Below are 23,014 nucleotides of genomic sequence, written 5' to 3' on the forward strand. Positions count from 1 at the left end.
TGGCATCGCATTCCGTCGACCGATGCCCACAAATTGCCGGAAGCCAGAAGCCAGACGGTTGGCTCACTAGAAAAGCGAGACAAACACAAACTCAACAGGCCAGGAATATGGTTTGGAGTTTCATATACGTTCTTTTTTTTCTTTTTTTTCTTTTCTTTTTATTGTTTTTGGCTTTCTGGGTTTCTCAGCTTGCCGCTCCATTTTTTTTTTTTTTTTTTTTTTTTTTTTTTTTTTTTTTTTTTGCCAGGTATCATTTCCTCGGGGTATGGAGTTACTCGACGTATATCTTCTGCACTTTGCTTTTTCAGTTCTTGTCCAAAAACGCTTTGCGTTCTGGCTGGGGTCTGGGATACGGGCTCATCTCTGGCCGGGTGGGAGAGGCTTTGAGTTTGCAGTGTTTATTTTTGGAACCATCACGGGAGGTGCATGCATGGCGTGCATTTGATCTGGCATGAGATTCTTCGTGTAATAATAATGGACAACCAGCCACCACGAGGCTGCTGTGGTTGTCCAGATGACGGTCCCTGTCTGGGGAAGTGTATGTGGGCGGGCGTTGGACAAGCGACGTTCGCCCAGTTTCAAACAGAAAGCAAAAAAAAAAAAAAAAAAAGAAGTGAGGATGAAATAAGAAGCACCGAGGGCGGTGGCGGACGGCAGAAAAAAGGAGCCAAAAACCAAAAAGGAAAATAAAGGAGGAGAAGAGGTGGTCCATGCGCCTTCCTTCCGATGTCTTGGCCGCCTTCGAGAAGCGCGCTAACGCCGGAAGGAGCTAAGCGCGCGTCTCGGACTAACCACGGGCCGCCGAAGTCACGGGAACACAGACTTCCCGCTGGCCCCTTTGCCCCTTTTTCAGGTGGCGCTTGGCGTTGTATCGTCTGTTCCCACGTTTCGCTGGCGGGCCCCGAGAGACGGAGCGGCCAAGGTAGATGCAGCTTGTGAGGAAGGACGCACATGAAGCCGACGATAGAGCTGCTGGAGCAGTGTAGAAGGCGAAAGAGGGGGGAGAGATCTTGGGAAGAAGGAAAGGGGCGCCACCACCACCAAAACACCAAACACCTGGCGATCGGCGCAAGCACAGCATACTTAGTGGCACGACACCAGATGCATCGAACCTAGACAACCCATACTTTGGCCTCACAACGTGACAAGGTCTCTGCAGTGAGTTAACATGTACGGGGTGGTACAAACCACGCTACAATCAAACCCTTTCTTCCGCTGTTAACACGCACAGCCACTCTGTTCGCCTGTTCAGCCGGCCACCCGCATGTTTCGAGGCCAATGCTTGAGGAGAATGTAGCTTTGCAGGACGGAAGATGTTATCCCGAGAGGAGTGTGTGATGTCCATGATGTGATTGATCAGGCCAGACCTTCCCCATGGCTGCTCCTGGGCATCGTACTTGCGCACACTGGCCTCATCAGATCCTCGCCCTTGGGGCCTGTTCGGGGGATGCAGGGTTTAACCATCACCAACCTAAGTACATACTTCAACAATAGTAATAATCAATACACAACTGGTATCAACATCAACATTATTCGAACAATGTCGTCCCGCCCTTTCACACGAACCCAAGCCAAAAAGAAGTGATTCCACTGGTTGACGTCAATACCCGTGCCAGTCCGCTCCCAAGGCCCCACAGACGGTGAGCACGAGAATGAATCCAAGAGCACGAGAATGCTGGAGATATTATTTCGTGGTTGTGAAACGAGCAGTCTTCAACTCCACTCAGCCAATTAAGGCCCACCGAGTCCCTTGAGGCTCCATTAGGTGGGGGAGGCTGTGGAGGCCCGCTCGGTTTCTATTCTTGGTAGCCTCGCGCTAAACGACGCTCACAATCAGGGCCGGTATGTTAGTTCATGTTAATATTATTACCTTCAATCTCGAATTAACCTCTTGCGCAGCCTTATCCCAGCACGCTCGTAACCTCAACGTCATTAACCAGCTATTATTATCTCGTTTCTTATATGGCGCAGTTCACAAACAAGCTAGTTATACGGGCCAGGACGCTCTTAGGGCCTACACCAACCCACGGCCTGGTTCCGCATTTGCGCCCTGCCTTTCCTGGGCTGCGGGAGAGCGCTCGGGCTGGATGGTGGCCGGATCTTTGTGATCTCCCAAGCCCAGCCAGTGTTTGAGGGAACGATAGAGTCAATCCGTTCCATCAAATCAGTGGCCCGGGGGGGGGGAATATATCGAAATAACGTGGCATTGGCAGAATATTTCCAAATATATCCCAACCTTCTTCTACTCTGCCGGCATTGCTAACCTTGATACACCCTTTCTCACCTGTTGCACATTCGCACACACCCACGCCTCTTGAAAGTGTATGAGCATCGTGCACGTATGTATTCAGTTATCCACAAGGCTCTTCTGCATCGTACCCATACAACCCTCGTGGCAGAGAAGTCAGGATATCATTGAGTGCAAGCCGTGTTTACGAGAATTATCCTGGCCAGCACGAGGGAATTGCTATTCTTGGATATATATCGAAAGACATGAAACTGCATCAGGCAACAGTTGGTGGTCAGTAGTGACAAAAAAATGCCGGCGAAGAGACCCCGCTCCCTCAGCCGGTATAACCCAAGAGTCTCGATGTCCGCCCTTCCAGTTTTAACATTAGCATGCTGCAGGAGTGGCTTTCATTTTGCGGCAGGCAATGTAACAAGAGCCATCTCGAGACCGGACAGCATGACTATTTTTGCCCCTCCATATGCATGAAGGACATGAGAGGCAAGATTCAACGTTTCATCGCATTGTCAAAAGTACCGTGGGTAAGACAAGAAGGACGGATTTCTTAGCCTGATATCTTGATCTGAGCCAAAATGCTGTCGCTTATGTACCATCATCCAAGCAGCAGATGATATAATTTGTGCAGATTCAAGTGGTACAAATTGCAACATCGAGTTATCCTTCCTTTTTACTTCATTTGTATTTTTATCTTTTTGGGATACTTTTTTTTTTTTTTTTTTTTTTTTTTTTTTTTTTTTTTTTTTTTTTTTTCTTTTTGATTCTTCGTCGAAGGCGGGAGACCTTCGAAGTAGGCCCAGAATGTGCTGTTAATTCTCCCGCCAGATACTCCTTACACCGTACTCCCAATGGTCAACTGTCGAGGCCTGAATCTGGTCCGCTGCCGTTCGCCAAACCTGGCCACTACATGGTCAGGGAATAGATGCAAATGCACAGGTGGCCTGTAGTCGGGACCAGAATTTTCACTTCCAAGAGGCAGCATGCATCTTGCCATGGCCCTCACCCTCGCTCCCGCACCCAAACAAGAAGCTGTTCAGCCTCCGGTCGGTCAACTAAGCCCCCCCGGCCCATGAGACCAGCTCAATTTTCAACCTTAGGGTGGGAGGCTCAGGTCTTAGTTAAAGCTCTTTCGGGAGGTGCACACGCTATACCATGCAAGCCGCTATTGCATGTCCATACGCAGTACCCATGTTCTTATGCATCTCCAAGCAAAGAAAACAATAACAACAACATCGATAAAAAAAAAAAAAAAAAAAAAAAAAAAAAAAAAAAAATGCCATGGGTGTTTCTGTGTGAAGAAGCGATATCATTTGCTGGTAAGGTCCCTGGCTATACGAATTGTGGAGCCTCTGGTTCGCACTCTGATATAATTGAACCCAGTGGTGATTTTAGTTCTATCCGCTTCCAGGCTCCATGACGCCACGAGCTGACTCGGTCTTTAACGCAGGATCCGGTGAGAAGGAAGAATATTCTTAACAAGCAGGCAAGCGCTTCATTCTGCGACAAAAAGCGAAGGAGTGGGAGGAACGGTGGGCAATTTTTTTACTAACGTGGAGCGACATGGCTGGATGTCAGTCGCCGTCGGACTGAAGCGACTGTTGGTGGCTGCAGCCGATCGCCAACGTTATGATACGGAGCGCAGTTTAGGCCTATCTCTGCTGCTCGCTCGCTCGCTGGCCATGACGATCATCGCAACTAGTAAGGCTGAGCAAATCGGCCGCTCTCTGACGCCTGTTAGTAGCAAGCCTGATTGATCCCTTTTGTTGAAGAGAAAAAAAGAAATTTCAAAAAGAAAAAAAAAAGAATAACTTCTTTTTAGTGGCATATTTGTCCGTATTAATGAAAGAGAAAAAGGTGACTATAAAACCTTCTTCCGGCTCGTTCCTTTTTCCACTCCTTTTGACAACTTATCCGCAGTATTTGTGTGAATACATTTCCGTCGGCCAAAGAGAACATCAAAGACGCCTGCTTTCCCATCCTGGATTGCTCCCCAATCAAGGTACCCAGGCTGTGTTCGTATTTTGCAGGCGAGAGCCCACCCCCGGCCATTCGACCGCTGCACTGTCGAGAGAACCATCTGACAAACACCCCCCTCCACCCTCCTATCGCGGGACCCCCTTGCTTCTTTCGCCTAAACATCCTGGGAAAGCTTGGCCAAGCCAGATCTCCATAGTCAAATTCCAAGCCAGGCGATTAGCCTTTTTCGTTGAAGTACTGGTACTTCTCAGTCCATCGGAATTTTGCAAAGGCAGAAGAACGTGGCTTATTTCAAACACCATTGTTTTTTGCTTTTGCTGCCGCTATTTGCTTCTTACTCACAAGAGCGTGGGATCGTCAACGCCCCTCGATCAGTCACTGGCTCCCTGACTTGCGTCAAGCGTGATGCTTCCTTCACGCATCGGGTCGAGCCCGGCTGCTGGGGGTGATCCTCCGCTACCTCACCAGATAGCTCAGATACCGTCGAACTGCTCTTTGTACCCTTGAGACTGCGGATTCATTCCTTGTCTGCAGTGGAAAGGGTCTCTTGTTGGACTCCTGCTTCCCCTTGTGACTGCTGAAATGGTCATTTTCCGGCACTGATGCGGGCCTGATTCAGCATGATTCAATCCCTGATCCACAGCTCTTTCCTCCAATATCTCCGGGCTTCCTGCAGCCTTCCGGTGCAGCCTTTTGAGGAGAACTATCTTCAATCGTTGCCTCGGCTGGTGTACGTTTCGTTTGGCTGTCATTTTGCCCCTATTTTCTTTTTCCATATTGTTCCTTTCCCGCTTCGCTTCTTCTCCATCGAAGTATCAAGCTGTTTATTTTTTTTAATTGTTTTCTTTTTCCTCCCATTGAGGAGAAAAAGTACGGAGTAAACAGCTAGGGGGGTCGTTGTAGTGGATCCACCGCTCACCCTCCTAAGTTGATCTCTGTTCTTGATATATGATCTTCTATTTTTAATATCGAGAGTTAGCTCAATGTCAAAGTCAATACGAAGGGTACAGGGTCGCCTTCCAAGAATGGCGAGGTTAAACGGCACAGGACTGTACCATTCCGCACCAGATGCTCAAAATAGTGCATAGCTCCAATCGCGAGCACATCGTGACGGGCAGTCTCGGCATGATTCCAGATGGCAGTGTCGTAGCTCAGCTGCAAAAGGAAAAATTGTCAGCCTTGACAGCTCCGTTGAAAGTGCAGATAAACTGTCCTCGAAATTCCTCTTTGATTTCCGTTTTGATTCTGCAATTCAATAAACCCTCCCCATACCCTTCTTCCCTACACCCGGCGTCCGTGACTAGTACCTCCGTACTCCATCGAGGATCTGACTTGGATCTGTAACAGGGCAGCCCACTCCACTGACCTAAAGGGAAAAGAAGAAAAAGTGCCCTAGTCAATGTCGTCTTAGTTCGTGCGAGGTTTAGAATATATTCTCCGAGATCTTTCTCTTCTGCCTCTTCTGCTCATACCTGAGCAATTCCTGGTTTTCTGGTATAAACGTCCGGGCAACATGGCGTCGAACGACATCCTCTGTGCCTCGGTGGAAGACCGGACATTTGGTCCATGGGCTCAGCAATGCCGTGGAGCATTTGATTTCACTCTCCTCTTTGAGGAGAGCATCCTCACATTGGTACCGTTATGCATTATGATCCTGCTTGCCCCGTTCCGAATTGCATATCTTTTCAAGAAAAAGCGGAAAGTCGAGGACACCCCCTTGGTTCATATGAAAATTGTAAGTGCTCTTCATATTGTTATCCTGCTGTGAGCTGGGTATTTCAATTTGGACGGTATACTGACAGACGATCGCCTGCTATAGACGTCTCTCGCAGCATATTGTGGATTGCAGCTTTTGCTTGTAATTCTTTGGACCCGTCCCGATGTCACCAGAACTCAGCTCTCAATAGCAGTCAATGTCTTGACGCTCGTTGGTTCCATTCTATTCATCCTCCTCTCGTACGCGGAACACTTATACACGACGACGCCGTCTTTGATGCTCAACGTATTCATCTTCTTCACACTTATTTTTGACGTTGCTCGAGCAAGGACTCTATGGCTGCGAGACGCTAATGGAACCGGCGAAATCATTGCTTGGGGCTTCACGGCCACGGTTGCTTTGAAATTTGTCATCTTGATCCTGGAAGTTACCGAAAAGCGATTTATGCTCAAGCCTGAGTACAAATCCTACCCTCCGGAAGCCACTGCTGGTATCTTCAACCGAAGTTTCTTCGTTTGGCTGAACGCTCTTTTCTGGGAGGGATTCTCCAAGCTGCTCTTCGTAGAAGATCTATACGAGCTCGACAAACATCTGCTCTCAGAGCGCATTCATCAGCGCATGAATGACGCATGGGAAAAAGGTACGCTTTAGCACCTTGCAATTTGCCGCTGGGTATCTCATGCTTTGTTGTTGCTAACTTTCATCACTCCTGTGCAGTCAAATCGAAGACGCCAAACTCGTTGCTCATGGTGACTTTCAAGACGCTCAAATGGCCAATCTTGTCCATCGCATTCCCGCGTCTCTGCTTGATCGGCTTCCTCTTTGCTCAGCCGTTTCTGTTGAACAAGGCGATTCTGCTTGCCTCCGAGCCGATTACCGACGACACGACGAACCAAGGATACGGGCTTATTTTCGCTTATGTCATAGTATACGTCGGCCTGGCTGTAAGTACTATTAACCGACCCCTTTTGCCCATGTATCCGTAGCATTTGGAATCTTCGGCTAAACTCTGGGTTCTAAGGTTACCATGGGCCAATACCAGCATTTGACTTACCGAGCCATTACCATGGTTCGTGGTGGGTTGATCTCCATGCTCTACCGGAAGGCAACGGACATCAACATCCAGGACGTCGACCCAGCCTCCTCCATGACCCTCATGAGTGCTGATATTGAACGTATCGTCCAAGGATGGCAAACGATGCACGAGCTGTGGGCTGCTGCCGCCGAAGTGGGTATCGCCATCTTCCTCCTCCAGAAGCAGCTCGGAGTCGCTTGTGTTGTTCCAATCGCCGTGTCAATTCGTACGTATTTGCCTTGACAAGATTCCCTGATGAGGCTCTCCCATCCCCTGGTCCGACACCCCTGAGTGGAGTTCAGTTCCAACGTGCTAACGTTTTGACACTATAGTTTCACTCTTCGGCTCGGTGATTGCAATGAACTTCGTCATGGCTCACCAGGCTTCCTGGTTAGAGGCCATCGAGAGGCGTATCTCTGCGACCAGCGTGATGCTGAGTTCAATGAAGGGGGTGAAGATGTGCGGTTTGAAGGAAGTTCTCCTGACGAATCTCCACAATCTGAGACTCGAAGAGTTGAACATCTCCAAGAAGTTCCGTAAGCTTCTGATCTGGAATATGGGTTTCGGTAAGCAGTCTAGTTCGAGATGGATTTTCGCTATGTGGCTGGCAGGCTGGCTAACGACGAATCACTGTAGCATTTGTGTCTCAAATCTTTGGACCGATCATCACTTTTGCCGTGTTTGCTGCTATCAACAAGAATGGAGGTGGCAACGCCATTCTGGACATCAGCCGTGTGTTCACCTCCCTGTCTCTCTTTGCGCTGCTGTCGGAGCCCCTGCAGGCCTTGATTATGTCCCTGGTGACATTCCTGGGTTCCGTCGGATGCTTCACCCGTATTCAGGAGTTCCTTGACAAGCCATCCCGCGTTGATTCCAGACGCCAGCCAGAGCAGCGGATTACCAACCTCTTCAACCTTAGCCAGCAGACCCTGGCTCTCTCTGATAAAGATGCCTCCAAGACCGGTGAGAAGGTCAACCGCAGCTCCGCCAGCCCAACCATCAGGTCAACAAAGTCCGGCGGTTCCTTCCCACTCAAGGGATTGACCCATTCCAACCCAGAAGTCGACGCTGTTGCTATTCGTGATGGCTGCTTTGCATGGGAGAACGAGAAGGGCGCCGTCCTCAAGTCCATCAACATCAACATCCCTCGCTCCAAGACTACTGTCATCGTCGGTCCTGTTGGCTGCGGCAAGTCGACTCTCCTCAAGGCTATCCTTGGTGAAGTCGTCTGTCTCGGCGGCGTGGTTGAGATTGCCTCCAGGAACATTGCCTTCTGCGACCAGACCGCCTGGCACATGAACGAGTCTATCAAGGACAGCATTGTCTCTGTGCTGGACTTTGATGAGAAATGGTATGCCACTGTCGTCCGCGCCTGTGGTCTGGCGCAGGATCTTCGCCAGCTCCCTCGTGGTGACCAGACCATCGTGGGCAGCAAGGGTATCGCTCTGAGTGGTGGCCAGAGCCAGCGTATTGTAAGTTCTCTTCCTCATCCTCACACACAAGTTCGTCCATGGACACTGTTTTAACCAGACGATAGGCCCTCGCCCGTGCCATCTATGCTCAAAAGGATGTCCTTATCCTCGACGATGTTCTCAGTGGAATCGACGCTGCAACTGAAAACCACATCTTCCACAGCCTTCTCGGAGAAGAGGGACTGCTTCGTCGACTGGGGACCACCGTCATCATCACCTCCTCTTCGCGTAAGTTGAAACCCGATGCCGTAACAATAGGCGAGATCATTCCAGCTAATAATAAACGTGCAGCCAAACGTATTCCTTATGCCGACCATATCATTGCCCTCAGCTCTGATGGCCGTGTCGACGAGCAAGGTAAATTCGAGGAGCTCAACGTATCCGGCGGATATGTCTCGAGCTTCAACCTTCCCTCGCCCGACTGGCTGTTCAAGCCTGAACCAGAACGACCCCTCCCTGCTCCGGCTGTTATCGATGAGACTCCCCAGACGTCGGACGAGCTCGAGGCTGCGGCTAACCGACGAATGGGCGACATGGCCATCTACCTGTACTATGCCCGGTCGATTGGCTGGCCAACCACCATCGTCTTCATGTTCTTCATCAGCGCTTTTGTCTTCTGCATTTCCTTCCCTAGTAAGTCTTCTTCCTTTTATTTTTTTCTCCGTGAGACGGACTCGTGCTAACGGCAGTAGCCATCTGGTTGAAATGGTGGGCTGCATCCAACATCGAGGCTCCGTACGAAAAGCTCGGCTACTACCTGGGTATCTATGTCATGCTTGGTGTTCTTGCCATCATCTCTCTCATACTCGGGTCATGGCAAATGATCATCACCATGGTTCCAAAATCCGGCGAGGCCTTTCATTATACTCTGCTCAAGACTGTCCTGTCTGCTCCTCTGTCATTCTTCTCTACCACTGACCAAGGTGTGACCATGAACCGATTCTCTCAGGATCTTCAGCTCATCGATATGGAGCTCCCCGTTGCTGCACTCAACACCTTTGCAACCTTTGTTTTGTGTTTCGCCCAGATGGTGATCATCGGCGTCGCTTCGGTGTATGCTGCCATCGCTTTCCCACTTATCATCGGTACTCTGTACATGATCCAGAAGTACTACCTTCGTACATCTCGCCAGCTCCGATTCATGGACCTCGAGGCCAAGGCACCGCTATACTCTCAGTTCACCGAGTGTCTCAACGGTCTGGCCACCATCCGTGCCTTTGGATGGCAGGAAGCCCTTGAGAAGAAGAACCGCAAGCTGCTCGACCGTTCCCAGAAGCCATTCTACCTCCTTTTCTCCGCCCAGCGATGGCTGACTTTGGTCCTTGATATGGTTGTTGCCGGTATCGCCGTGTTGTTGATCGTCCTGGTCATCAAACTCCGAGGCACTATTAGCGGTGGATATGCTGGTGTTGCTCTGCTTAATGTTATCCAGTTCAGTCAGTCGATCAAGCTGCTCATCACCTTCTGGACCACTCTCGAGACGCACATTGGAGCCATTGCTCGCATCAAGGTGTTCAACGAGACTGCCCAACCTGAGGATAAGGAGGGCGAAAACACTCAACCACCAGACAACTGGCCTGCTCAGGGAGGCATTGAGTTTAAGTCTGTCTCCGCTGAGTACCGGCCGGGAGAACCCATCCTAAAGAATGTGACCCTTACCGTCGCCCCGGGAGAGAAATTGGGCATCTGTGGACGAACTGGAAGGTTAGTTTAATTTCCCTTTTATGCGTGTGTGTGGTATTGCGCAGTATCATTCCCTTTGCCCGTCCCGCAGCGGAGACTAACCATGAGCTTATTTCAACCAAACAGTGGAAAGAGTTCTCTCATCCTAACGATATTCCGCATGCTCGAGTTGAGCGGCGGCAGCATCTCGATCGACGGCATTGATCTCAGCACTCTGCCTCGCTCCGAGATCCGGTCCCGTATCACTGGTGTATCCCAGGACGCCCTCATCCTAAAGGGCTCACTGCGCCTCAATGTCGATCCAACTGGCGTCCTCGGTGACGACGCAATGATCTCAGCCCTAAAGAGCGTCCAGCTATGGAACATTGTCAACGAGAAGGGCGGCCTTGACGTTGACATTGATGAGATTCATCTCTCGCACGGCCAGAAACAACTTCTCTGCCTTGCCCGAGCGATCCTTCGACCCAGCACAATCCTTATTCTCGACGAAGCCACAAGCAAGTATGTACTATTCTTTCCTTTCCCCGTCCTTTTGTTTAGGTATAAATAAAAGAAGATCGTCAAAAGCGGGACCGACTCGGGACGGCCGAACCTTCACCTCGGTCCCCGATGTTCTCTTTTTCATATGATAGCCACCACCAAATGATTATACGGGACTCCCGACTAACAAGCTTGTTTCTTGTAGCGTCGACAACAAGACCGATGAGATCATGCAGCGAGTCATTCGAGAGAAGCTGTCGTCTCGCACCATCATCGCAGTCGCCCACAAGCTGGACACCATCCTCGACTTTGACCGGGTAGCCCTGCTGGACGGCGGCGAGCTGCTCGAGTATGATGACCCATATACCCTACTGTCTACCGACTCGTCTTTCAGCCGCCTGTACGCCAGCACCATGGCCGAGACGCCCGAGGACGTGGAAGTCATCAGTGTCTCGGACGAAATGATCAGCACACCGGGTACTGGACGCAACAGTACGCCGGGACGCAACAGCACATAATCGCCCTTCTTCTTTCTTCTTCTTCTTCTTCTCCCCCTTCTACTTCTGCTCTTCTTTTCTTCTTCTTTTCCTTTTTCACCATCATTTTGACGTTCATTTCTTAAAAAATATCTTCCTTGGGTATATATACATAGATCGCCATGGCCCTGATCTAAGTAGCAAGGAGCTACTCCGTACTGCTTGTCAGCTTTTACATATTTTGTTCACTTCTCTTCTGCTTGACCTGGCGTTTGGCGGGTATCATTGGTTGGCTGGCTATCATCTTCATTATTCTTCTTTTTTACTCTTTCTACATACCTGTTTCCTCCTGCCTTTACTCTCCTACAGAGACAATTCTGTTTATTGTCTAATAAATTGGCATATACTTCGTCTCTATATATACATAACTCGTTACCTCTTTTAACTGTCTAATAAACTGACATCAACCTTTTTACATCTGCGAACATGTTGCGACCCTCGTAATCCTCATCATCTGGCAACTGACCGTCTCTCTCTCGCCCTTCGCGATCGTCTCTTAACTCCAACTTTAAACTTCTCGTAAACTCGTAAATTAAACTTTTCGCTTCTTCTTTCTTTCTTCTAGAAGCATCACGTGCAACCGCGTGCTTGACAGGGCCGAAAACTCCAGCCAATCACAGCTAGCTGAGTTCCCGCTCTTCCGGCCAATAGGGGCGCTTCATCCCCTTCCGTCCCGCTTACTCAGCGTCGCTGCCCCACCCACCTTGCCTATTCGGTTAAAGCCGGTCTGGGGTACTGGCCAATCAGAGCAAGCATAATTCCCAGAGCCGTGGAAGCGAAAAGGGCGAAAAGTGGGTCCGCTGGCTCGCCCTCGTCCTTTTTTCGACTCTATCGACTCTTCCTTTTGACTTCTTTCTTTTGACGTCCCTCCCAGGGTTCTTCCTCTCTCACTTGACTGACCTTATCTGCACATCCTGACGTCGTCCCCTCGACGCATCGCTGGGCCATATCCCTCATACGAGACGCTTATGCTATCCCCCGTACGCCGGGGGCCCATCTCAGGACGACGCGGGTGTTTCAGGCCGCCGTTGGAACACTCTTGACACTGGCTACAAGACGTTAATCTGTCTGATACAGATATTTACCCGGGGTGGAGCCAGATTCAGATCTCGCTTTTGAACAACTGCTTGTTTTTCGTCACGCAATATTATTGCATTGTGCCGCATTCCATCGCATCATATCGATCAGCTGCAAAGGCGCATCCTCTGGAATCGACAATATCATCGACTTCGACACCGACTTCGACGTTGACACGCGGGATCGCAGTCGGCCGAACTCACGGTTGAGAATGGCCGTGTTGGCAAGCCCGAAGGGTATCTGAGGATTTACACCGCATACACAACTACCGAAACCGCAATAAATTTATTTTATATCGGCTCATAATATCTACGCCTTACGCTCTAACGCCATGACGGCGACACCAGGCACGACAAAGGCACGCAAACCAAGCACAAAGGGCGAAGGCTCGTCTGTTGTGCCTCGGAAACGGCGCCGTCGGGCGGTGGGCAGCGGTGCGGCAGATGACTGCTTCACCTGCGCAAGCAGACAGGTGCGATGCGACAGACGGCGGCCGTACTGCACACCATGCCTTGACATGGGACGGCAGTGCTCGGGATACAAGACGACGTTGACCTGGGGCATCGGCGTGGCCAGCAGAGGGAAGCTCAGGGGTCTGTCTCTGCCGATATCAGGCGCAAAGAAGGTTACCCAGTCGACCGAGCCTCGGAGTGTACCTACCCAACCTGCAGAGGCGAAAGCAGCGGAAAAGAGTCGGCCAGTCCAGAAGGAGACTGAGTCAGCGCCGACGCAGGCGCCGACGCCGAATTCGCCGTGGTCAGCAATAAACTTGACTCCTCCGCGAAGCACCAGCAGCAGCAGCGGCAGCAACAGCAGCATCACCGGAAGCGTCGCCGGAAGCATAAGCATGACCAGCAGCGCCACCACGAGTGAGCCCACATATGCGAACCTAGCTGCATATAATTCGACTTACAGCCCCATCGACGCGTGCGGCCTACCGCTCTACCGGGCCGTACCTGAGCCACTCAACATCAACACCAGCACCAGCACTAGCATCAGCATCAGTACCACCAACACCAACAGCACCAGTGGTACCAGCAGCACCAGCACCTACGTAGAGCTAGGGTCTCCCTATGGCTCTCCGTACAGTGCCACAACCACTCACTTCAGTCCGTTGGAGGTGTATTCCACGCCAGTGACGCAGAAGCGGCATATTGAAGAAGAGCTCGACGAATCAGAGACAGCAGTATCGTCTGACGTGTCGATATATAATGCTAATACTAATAATACCTACCATTACCAGCCATACCCAACCGCGGGCTTTTCGCTGAGCCAACCGTTTTCGACAACATGGATAGGCCGCAACCCGCGCATGCGGTACCTGATCGGGTACTATACGGAGGTCATAGCGCCTGTGATAGTGACGTTTGACAGCCCGAACAACCCATTCAGGCTGTACCTGCTCGAGCTCGCCAAGGACAGCGAGGCACTGCAGCATGCCATCGCAGCGCTGTCACTGAGCAACCTGCGTCAGCGGCGGCGCAACTGGGGCCTGCTGTCGACGGGGAAGACAGACCCTTCTAGAAGATCGCTGCAGGCCCACTGCCGGATGACGGAGCGAGCCTTTGAAGAGGCGTTTGGAGTGACGACGCCAGAGGAGCAGCTTCGAGAAGAGTCATACCACAAGGGGATGGCCATACGGTCTATCAACGCCCAGCTGGCAGACCCTGTGCAGAGACGGACAGACTCGGTGTTTGCCACGCTGCTGATGCTCTGCCTCTTTCACATGTGTGATACGGGGCTTGCCTCGTTCCGGAGCCAGTTTGCCGGCGTGAAGAAGCTGTTTATGATACGGGGCGCCGGTCGAGACCGAGGGAGCCAGGACTCGGATGTGATGAAGTGGTTTATGCGGATGTTCACCTGGTTTGACACGATGACGGCCACCATCAACGACCGGGACAGCCAGATGAACGGCTGTCTGTTGGAGGTGACAACCTCGGGACAGGACGAGTGGGCGCTGGAGAACCTGGCCGGCTGTGATCCACGCCTGTTCCGGGCCGTTGCTCAGTTGGGCCGACTCAACCAGCTCAGCCAGGCCAAGCCGGTAGACAACAGCACTGCTCGGATGGAGCGCCCCGTCCCGACGGCTGCTATCCCTCAGAGCCTAACCCACTATCCGCTACCCACTACTTCGGCTACTGGCACTGCTAGTACTGCTAATACCAGTGCTCCTCCCCTGGTAGACATGCCAGCCATCCCCGTAAGCCAGCTTGACCCACGCACCGAGTTCTGGCGAGAATGGCACGTCGTCCGGCAGAAACTCGAGAGCTGGCGTCTTCCGGACCTACCGGGCGCCCACGCCCACAATCACAATCTCACCCATAGCCCGGCCCCATCCCTTGCATCTACCATCTCGACAGCAACAACATCAACAACATCGACACCCACCTCTACATCTCTCTTTACCGCTCCGCTTCCGGCATCCCCCTTATCGCATGTCAACCCAGCCAACCTGCCCGAAATCTCCAACATTTCCGAGTCCTTCCGGTACTCTGCCTTGCTGTATCTAGAGCGCCTGGCCCACCCGACCACGCCCTCACGCCATCCTCGCTTCCAGACACTGGTCAGTGCGGCCCTGCACTATATACAGGCCGTCAAGTCGGACGTTTTCCTGCTGTGGCCGCTGTTCGTGGTGGGCAGCGAGTGCATGGGCGAGGCCGAGAGGGCCATCATCCGCGAGCGGTGCTGCGACATCCAGCGAGACTCGGGCTTTGTGAACAACCTTTCCTGTCTGCAGCTGCTGGAGCGTATCTGGCAGGAAGAGGATCCGAACGAGAGTGGCTCAGGGGCGCCTCCTTCAGGGGAACTGCTGGGGGGCGCGGCCTTTCGGTGGCGACGCATCATCGACTCGCAACGTCTTACTGATGAGTACATTGTCGTATAGCTATTGTCTACTAGTTATCTGCCATCTACCACAATCTACATCTTTACCAGTTCATCTAGTTCATCTCGTTCATCTATCTATCTATCCTCTTCCATCCTCCTGTCTATCTATCCATCCCCTTAAGAGCAAGTAAAGGCGAGCCCGGGCCGCAGTTCATGTACCATGACGTAAGCACTCACGTGGCGACAGGGTTAGTAATCGTAACTTTAGTAAGCAGAACTATAGAACTTGCAAGGATCGAAGAAAGACGAAGAAGAAGAAGACGAGAAGAAGACGAGAAGAAGAAGATGGTAGAGGGTGGTAGAGGGTGGTAGAGGATGCCAGACAAGCCGTAGAAGAGAGAGTCGATACGAGATTTGTCACTACTTGCTTATTTATCTCCCTCTTCACCGTCTTCTTCGCTCTTGTTCTACATCATCATCGTCTCTGCTTCATGCCCAACTGCTGCCTTGCTGTAACCTTGCTCTTTAAATACTTTGTTACGGAGTACTTTGGCATCTTTACGTACAGCAGTTCGTCTTACGCCCGGTTACTCATCTCTCTTCCCTTCTCCTGCTGTAGACATAAATATATAGCATGTAAATATATATATATATATATATATATATATACGAACAGCGACCGGCGATGACTCTTCGATGACTCTTTCGCGCCCATCTTTTTTGCTGCCTCCTTTTCGTCTCCTGCGCCCGTATCCCCCGTACCGTAACTTACGCCCTGCCACGCCCAGCCTTGCGCCTCGTCCCGTCCCGTAATTACCCAATCTTACCACCTAAAAAAACTTTTCAAAAACTTCTTTTTTCGCACAAAAAAGGAAAATCAAGGAAGGCGAAAAAACTTCTTCTTCTTCTTCTTCTTCTTCTTCTTCTCCTGCTGTTGAGGACAAACAGAAGACACCAGACACAGTCACAGACAGACAGACAGACAGACAGACAGACACAGACGGACAGGATAGACTGGAGTTGTTCTTTTTTTCTTGTTTTATTCTATTCTCCTTTTTTCCTGCTCTTCGTTCTCCTGTTTCTTCCTCGCTGGTCACCGAGACCGGACAGACAGCACAGTCACCACCGCAAGGCACCAGCAAAGAAGACGAGAAGGCCTCCAGGACTCGCTGGAGACGCAGAGACGCAGAGACCAGACGCTCGCCGACAAGACGACCACGCCGCTCCCGCAGACGGAGAGAAGATATCTGGCCTGGATATCGTCTCTCGTCTCGCCCTGCCCGCTGCCTGCACAAAGCCCATGAGCTGCTCCTGCACTGCGCAAATGCTCCCACAGCACCTCCACCACCACCGCCGCGACCTCTGCCTCCTCCCCCCGATAGACCGGTGACTCTGCTGCTCTCTCGCCTGCCGTCCAGCGCCTCTCTGCCGTCACGGATAGCCTGCCATCTCTCGATACTCTCTCTACGCTTAATACGACGTTCCAACGACTCCACGAACTGCCGACGTTTTCTGACTGGGTGATGCTCTCATAATGTACCACTATCCCAGCCCCCCGTCCGGGTGGTCTGCGTACGACGGCTACACCCCCCCGTCGCCTCACTACTCCTCCTACTACGGGCCCCCGCCGCCCTCAGCTTCGGCCTCTGCCTCTGCTCAGGCTGCCCAGGCTGCCGCCGCCGCCGCCGCTGCTGCCTTCGCGACCGGCTCCCCCCATGCCACCCCCCGGTCGAAGAAACACGCCTACCGGGCCAGCTTCTCAGCCGGATACAGCCAGCAGACGCCGCAGCAGAACTACCAGTACTCGTGGCAGCCCCCTTACGACCGGCCGGAGTACTTTTCCACTCCTCGCAAACAGCACTCGCAGCCACACCACGATCATGTAAGTCCCGATTATTATTACTATCACAGTCCTCATGGCTACGGGAAACAGACCCAGCACTCTCCAAACCACCACCAGAGATCAAAACATAGACGGAAGATGTCCGTCCCGGACAACGTGTCCGATGACGGCTCCATACCCGGTCTAGATGAGTACGACGGTTACTACTACCAGCAGCCTCGCAGACGGCCTTCTGCTACCACCTACTACACTCGCAGACGCGCCTCGACTAACCACTACCACTATCCCCAGACAAGCTCTGCCGCTGCCGCTGCTGCTGCTGCCTACGACGACCCCCTAGACACCCCCAAACGCTCTCGCGCTCGTCGTGCTTCCACCTTCACCCGCCCAACTCACTCTTCTGTCCACGACCCTTACTCCCAGAGCCACAGCGCCTCCAAGCCCAAACCTTCTGCCTACCACTCGGCCTCCCACAGCCATCACGCCCAGCCTGCCCCGCCAAAGTCGCCCCCGCGGGCCACCGAGGCAGACGCCATCCACCACAACATCCCGCCAGGCTACAGCATCAAGAACTGGAATCCCAAGGAGGCCCCCATCCTGCTGCTCGGCTCGGTCTTTGACGCAAACTCCCTGGGCAAATGGATCTACGACTGGACTGCCTTCCACCACGGCGCCACCGCCCCCATGGCCGACGTCGCCGGTGATCTCTGGCTGCTCCTCATCAAGCTCGCGGGGAAGGTCAAGCGTGCCGACGAGTGTGCCCCGCTCATCCGATCCACCGAGGCCCGCGAGATGGTCGAAGACTTCCTCGAGTCTGGCGAGCGGCTCTGGGCTCGCTTCAAACGACTGCTCAAGGCCTGCGAGCACTTCATGTGGAAGGCCGCTAAGCGTGAACACGCCGCTCGTGGAGGCTCTCCTGCCACCATCACCATGGGCCGTAATGCCGGATGCGAGTTTGTGGATTCCATCTTTGGTCGCGACAGAGAGCTCGAGAACACCGAGAAGCTCATGAACAGCGTCAGACTCTGGAACATGCGCTTCGACGCCAACTGTGGTGAACTCCTGCGAGAGGTCTCAAAGTAAACAAAAAAACAATAATACCCAAAAACAAACAGGAAAAGAAAACAAAAACCATTCAAAACGACCAAACCACACACACACACACACACACACACACACCACAATTCTACCAAGCACTACTATCTTATACTACGCTTTTACCAACATTTACATCTACTATTACAGGATTTCCTTTTGAGATACCCTTACTTACTGGATTGCGTTGCGTTCTGGACGGCATTTGCATGGATGCATTTACATGGACGCGGATCGGACTTTTTCTCCTCCATTATTTTACTATAACCAACCAAACAATGGCCAAAAACCCCCCCAAGGCCCAAATAAAAAGCTTCGAAAAAACACCGAAAAAACCAAAACGAACAAAACCAAAAACCCAAAAAAAAACTACAACCACGACCTGCTTCTTTCTTGGATGCTGTTTGCGTGTTGCGTTTTTAACTTACTGATTTGCATGGCTATAAGATACATTTCATCGCCTCCACAGGCACAAAAGACATACCCTTCCTATACCCAATACCCAAACCCCTTTTTTTCAACACCAATACCCGCCTCTAATCCAACATCATCTATCCACCGACCTACTTACACGGTTCTGGCGCTCGCGAGTTTTAACGGGATATATCCTCTTGCTCTGCTCTGCTCTGCTTACTACTGCTTAGTACTTAACTGCTTACTGCTACTGCTTACTTACTTCTGCCTTCAGGTCTGTCTGTCTGGCGTTCTCATTTCCTTGCGTCTCTTCCCTTTTGTGTTTTTTTTTTTCCACTCGTCTAATTCTTACTGTCGTTTCTGGCTTCAGTTGGAGTGGGTTGGTCGGGGGTTGGTTCTGGTTTCAGGCAGGCTGGTCTTGTTTGGTTCGGATACCCATTCCATATATACGCCTTCCTATCTATCTGTCTACCGCTTACATCGTCTATCTTGCTTTTTCTTTGTTTCCTTTCCTTGCCTCTTCCAATCTTGTCTTTGATACATTGTCTTGCTTTACCGCTGCTGCTACTGCTTCTGTCCTTACTGCTCGCTATCTTTACTGTCTGTCGTCTACTGTCTAGTTTCTTCATCTTTTCTTCTTCTCCTTGACTGATTTGAGATACCACTTCTGTTATCGTTCAAGCCTTTTCTATTTCTCTTCTATCTATGTCTACTTTTCCTAATCTATTTTACCATTTACCTACCTAGTATAACCGCCTACCTCTACTACCTACCACCACCCCCCGACCTCCCTATCCCTCGCCTACCTACCGACACCTTAACTCCTAACTCCCAGCCCGTAAACCCGCTTACTTCTCTTCCTCCCTTGTACATAAACAAGCCCTTTAATAGAAAATCATAAACATTGTAATACCTTTTAAAAACCACTGTCCTCCGCCTTAGCTCCCGCCCATGAAATTAAACATCCATACAGCACAGTAGTTAAGTATCTGCAGCGCCATGCAACCCAAGTCACGAACCGGAGATTTCTCTCAGACTTACATCTGTTCGCAGATTAAGCAGGCTGCGGGCACGGGCATGGGTTGATAGGCTGGCTGGCTCGCTGCTATCTATAGTACCTAGGTATATAAGATGGCTGATATAGTAGAACCTAGACCTAGAACGCTACAGCGCAGCACATCATATCACATATATAAGACATCAATTAATTAACTATCAAACTAGTTAGTAGTTAGTCAAATCGACATATCTTCCGATGAGAAGGTAAGTGGATCAGTCCAGAGAACCGTTCCGGCCCCCTTATTTGAATAACTATCCGTTATGGCGGAACGGGTTGTTGATGTTGATCTCCCGGACAGTTAGATCACTAGTTAATTAGTACACATGTCGCCATCGACAACTATGGGTTTGCTCTCCAGCTATAGCCAGGTATAATAACAACAGGCCAGGTCCAGCCTGAAGGATCCGACGCATGCACCCATGCGGAGCCTGTATGTACGTGAGATAATTGGGGTGTCACTGACTCTGCCTCGCAATCGTGGCCTTTTTTGGGCAACTAGTAACCATTTGCAATGAACCGTATATTTCCTGTGTTACCCTGTCGAGTCTGCTTAATTCTTCACTTCAAAGGGCAGTAGCCTATGTGGAAGAGTGTACTCCGTAAGGGACATGTGATATCCTTGGAGTGGTCTGTGAGAACTGATATTGAATCGGGGCCCTTATATGGATACCTCGGGGGTATCTCCGCCTGCAAATAAAAAGATGCACCAAGGATTATGTATGGTGAGACGCATGACATAGCTACATCCGCAAGATATATATTAGTTGGATCAGAAGTAAAGCGTGAGGTGTAGTTGAATAGATGATATGTACTCCATACGAAGTACTCTGTGGACTCCCAAGTCTTCCTCAAAACAGCTATCCATCTCCAGTAGGAAACTTGTAGTGTTAAGGATATTCTGGCCAGATAGCTCCGAGTGGAGGTCCAAACTAGACTGTTGTTTGATGAACAAATAGCAGGCTGAAGCTGCGTCGAGTATAAAGCTCCAAACCTGCTGGCAGCCAGGATGAGCTCGCTCGTTCGGCTCCACCGTCTGACAAGATGATGGAGTGTATAAAAATTGACAAATTTTGCTAAGTCTGACTTGCCACAGCTGCTCGGAAAGGAAGACAGTGTCTTAACTACCGAGAAAGAGATATAGCAAAGCCCAAGTCGCTCCTTGACGCCCAAGGACAGGGACAGTGGCGGAGACAGGGACAAGGACAAGGAATAATATGTAGCCTCTTCAATTCCTTCGACTGCTTCTTGTCTTGCGCATCAGCCCCTTTATCTTCGCCTTCCCTTTTTTGTAATCCAAGTATGCATCTTGTCACTGGCTGCCCAAAGCAAGGCCTTACCCCCCGTCGAGCCCGTCCAGGGATCAACAGGCCGAAGACCATCGCTTATCTCGTGTGTTGTGTGTTGCACCGCATGCCTCGCTACTTGAATTCTTCCTTGCACTTTTTTTTTTCTTCTTCTTTGCTTCCAGCCTGCATTGAGACCGATTCTTTTCGAGACGGGCGGTGCTGATCTGTGGCGCGCGCGGGATATAGTTACCTATTGCCCTAACTTGATAGTTATCAAAAACACACAACGACATCCAAGGTCGACAATAGAGAATCTGAGACTAGTTACGGCGAATCTGTCCGCCGGCTTTCCGCCTGTAGCGGATCTAACGATCAGTCGAAACAAGCCTTGAGGATCAGCCTGGCGGGTTGCACCGCAACCAGAGTCCTGGAATCCCATGGACTGGACAGACCACTCTCGTCTTGTCTCACCCCATCCGTCTTAGTTACCTGTAAAGGTTGAGCAGGGTGAGAAAAGTTCTCACTTCGAAACTAAAGTTGACCAGGGAAGCCCTCGACTGCCTGCATCTTCGTTTTTTTTTTTGCTGCAAAAAAGTAACCCATGAAGTACTGGTACTTCTGCCCCTGGTTCACCCTTCTTTGCAAAGTCAATCGTCCGAACCCATGTCTTGTGCATCGCCAGGGATAGCCCTGGCTCTTTCGGGGAAGCAGGATGATATGCGACTTTGAGTCATGTCTTCAATCCAAATGTGAGTATCCTAAAGTACATTCCTTATATTGCAAATATTGCGATATTCCTTCACGGGAAGTATAACGATATATCCCTGGGCTATACTTATGTGATCTCCGCCGCTCAAGGGTTGTCTGTTTGGTAGCCGTCCTGCCGGCATTTTGTTCCGGGAATCTACCACATCGTTGGATCAGATCCCTACTTGTTTTTCAATATTTTTCCTCATAACAGCCACATTCGGAGCTGCGAGACCAGGTTATCCAACGGAGGTGTCATTTGCAACAATAACGTAATATTTACCTTTAATTATGTCAATGAAGCCTGCAAACTGCATTCTCAAGGGTCACCCTTCATTCTTCCCAAGAAATTATCTCAAGGTACTCACTTGCCACGGCGAGTGCTGCTGAGTTCCTCTGATAGGCGACCAGAGGAGTCACTTAACCCGGTGGTTTTATAAACGTATATACAACGATCCTCGCCAGTAGACCAGCCAAGTAACTATTTAGACTGATTGTCCGTTACATTGGATTTTCGATTTTGCCATCCGATTCAAACACGAGTTGCGTAGCTCTTATCCAGGGTTCGTTCTTGCTGTCTTCACTTGATATGCCAGGCAACGTACCCAGCAAGTATGACATAGATAGAAATAGTCTCTCTGCGCGTAAGATGTGCTTCAGTATGGCTTTTAAACGCAGGAAAGATAATTTCCGGTAGCTAACTAACCACCTGCTGGTCCGCCCAGTTGCGGCTCTGTGGCGGTTGCCGTTTCTAGAAGCGATGGCGCTTGCTGAGTCGTGGAATAAGCGCGAAGCGAACGCTCCTTCCTAGTTAGAAGATGGCATAACAACACTCTCGAGTTGCTCCTTCCCCCTTTGTGCCTATCAACAACGGATTATGGCTAACCTCATTTGGTCCGGTAGACGCCGAAGCTCAGGCAGTTTCACCTTTCCAGACCATCTGTTGGTTAGTTAACTATCCACAGGATATTATGCATTCATCTTCCTGATTATATAGCTGCTAAGGAAACTAATTATTGCCCAAGAATGGTATTGAAGACTTAAAAGGGCCATCCACAGAGTTTTACAGCCAAATACCAAGTGCGAGCTGTACATAACCACCGATATAATACCCAAAGAAAGTCTAGGTCGTTCCTGGAGGGATAACCAACGGAATCGATAACCGAGTTGTATGGAGTGATTTTGATGACTAGGCCCGAGGAGACTCATGGAGGGCTAAGCTTAACCAACGTTCGTACTCTCTTGAGTAGACACTCGCACTCGCATCGATTTAGGAAGCGCACCGGGGTCGGGCCTCCCGGAAAATACAAAATAGTAGTCGATTTGATGGTTAATGCGAGGCTCTCAGCTCGTCTCTCTCAGCCAGGGCTGTAGACACTCTCCCAGATTCGGGGCTTCTCAAATTTTCCAAATTTGTGCAAGTCACCCCTGTCCTCCGAGAGACTGATATAATACCCCATAGGACCAGGAAAGAGAAGCCC

The 23,014-nt window shown here is 50.7% G+C and overlaps 4 protein-coding genes across 4 annotated transcripts; 3 read left to right on the forward strand and 1 right to left on the reverse strand.

Moving 5' to 3' along the window:
* Window positions 1-5,735: 5,735 nt before the first annotated feature.
* On the forward strand, window positions 5,736-11,570 carry ARB_01699 (uncharacterized protein; the record flags this gene model as incomplete). Its single annotated transcript, XM_003011898.1, is given in 11 exon segments — window positions 5,736-5,957; window positions 6,042-6,579; window positions 6,657-6,883; window positions 6,961-7,240; window positions 7,347-7,580; window positions 7,651-8,486; window positions 8,552-9,119; window positions 9,179-10,190; window positions 10,296-10,670; window positions 10,855-11,141; window positions 11,161-11,570. The coding sequence occupies 11 exon segments, from the start codon at window positions 5,736-5,738 to the stop codon at window positions 11,568-11,570; spliced, it is 4,989 nt and encodes a 1,662-aa protein (XP_003011944.1).
* Window positions 11,571-12,593: 1,023 nt separating this feature from the next.
* ARB_01700 (uncharacterized protein) lies at window positions 12,594-15,146 on the forward strand (the record flags this gene model as incomplete). The annotated part of the gene is made up of 1 exon (XM_003011899.1): window positions 12,594-15,146. One exon carries the CDS (start codon window positions 12,594-12,596, stop codon window positions 15,144-15,146), a length of 2,553 nt encoding a protein of 850 aa, XP_003011945.1.
* Window positions 15,147-15,918: 772 nt separating this feature from the next.
* Window positions 15,919-16,390, reverse strand: ARB_01701 (uncharacterized protein; the record flags this gene model as incomplete). The annotated part of the gene is made up of 2 exons (XM_003011900.1): window positions 15,919-16,177; window positions 16,212-16,390. The coding sequence occupies 2 exons, from the start codon at window positions 16,388-16,390 to the stop codon at window positions 15,919-15,921; spliced, it is 438 nt and encodes a 145-aa protein (XP_003011946.1).
* Window positions 16,391-16,622: 232 nt separating this feature from the next.
* ARB_01702 (uncharacterized protein) lies at window positions 16,623-18,014 on the forward strand (the record flags this gene model as incomplete). The annotated part of the gene is made up of 1 exon (XM_003011901.1): window positions 16,623-18,014. The coding sequence occupies one exon, from the start codon at window positions 16,623-16,625 to the stop codon at window positions 18,012-18,014; it is 1,392 nt and encodes a 463-aa protein (XP_003011947.1).
* Window positions 18,015-23,014: the final 5,000 nt, after the last annotated feature.

Source organism: Trichophyton benhamiae (genome assembly GCF_000151125.1).
Source record: "Trichophyton benhamiae CBS 112371 chromosome Unknown contig00269.3, whole genome shotgun sequence".
NCBI lineage: Eukaryota > Fungi > Ascomycota > Eurotiomycetes > Onygenales > Arthrodermataceae > Trichophyton > Trichophyton benhamiae.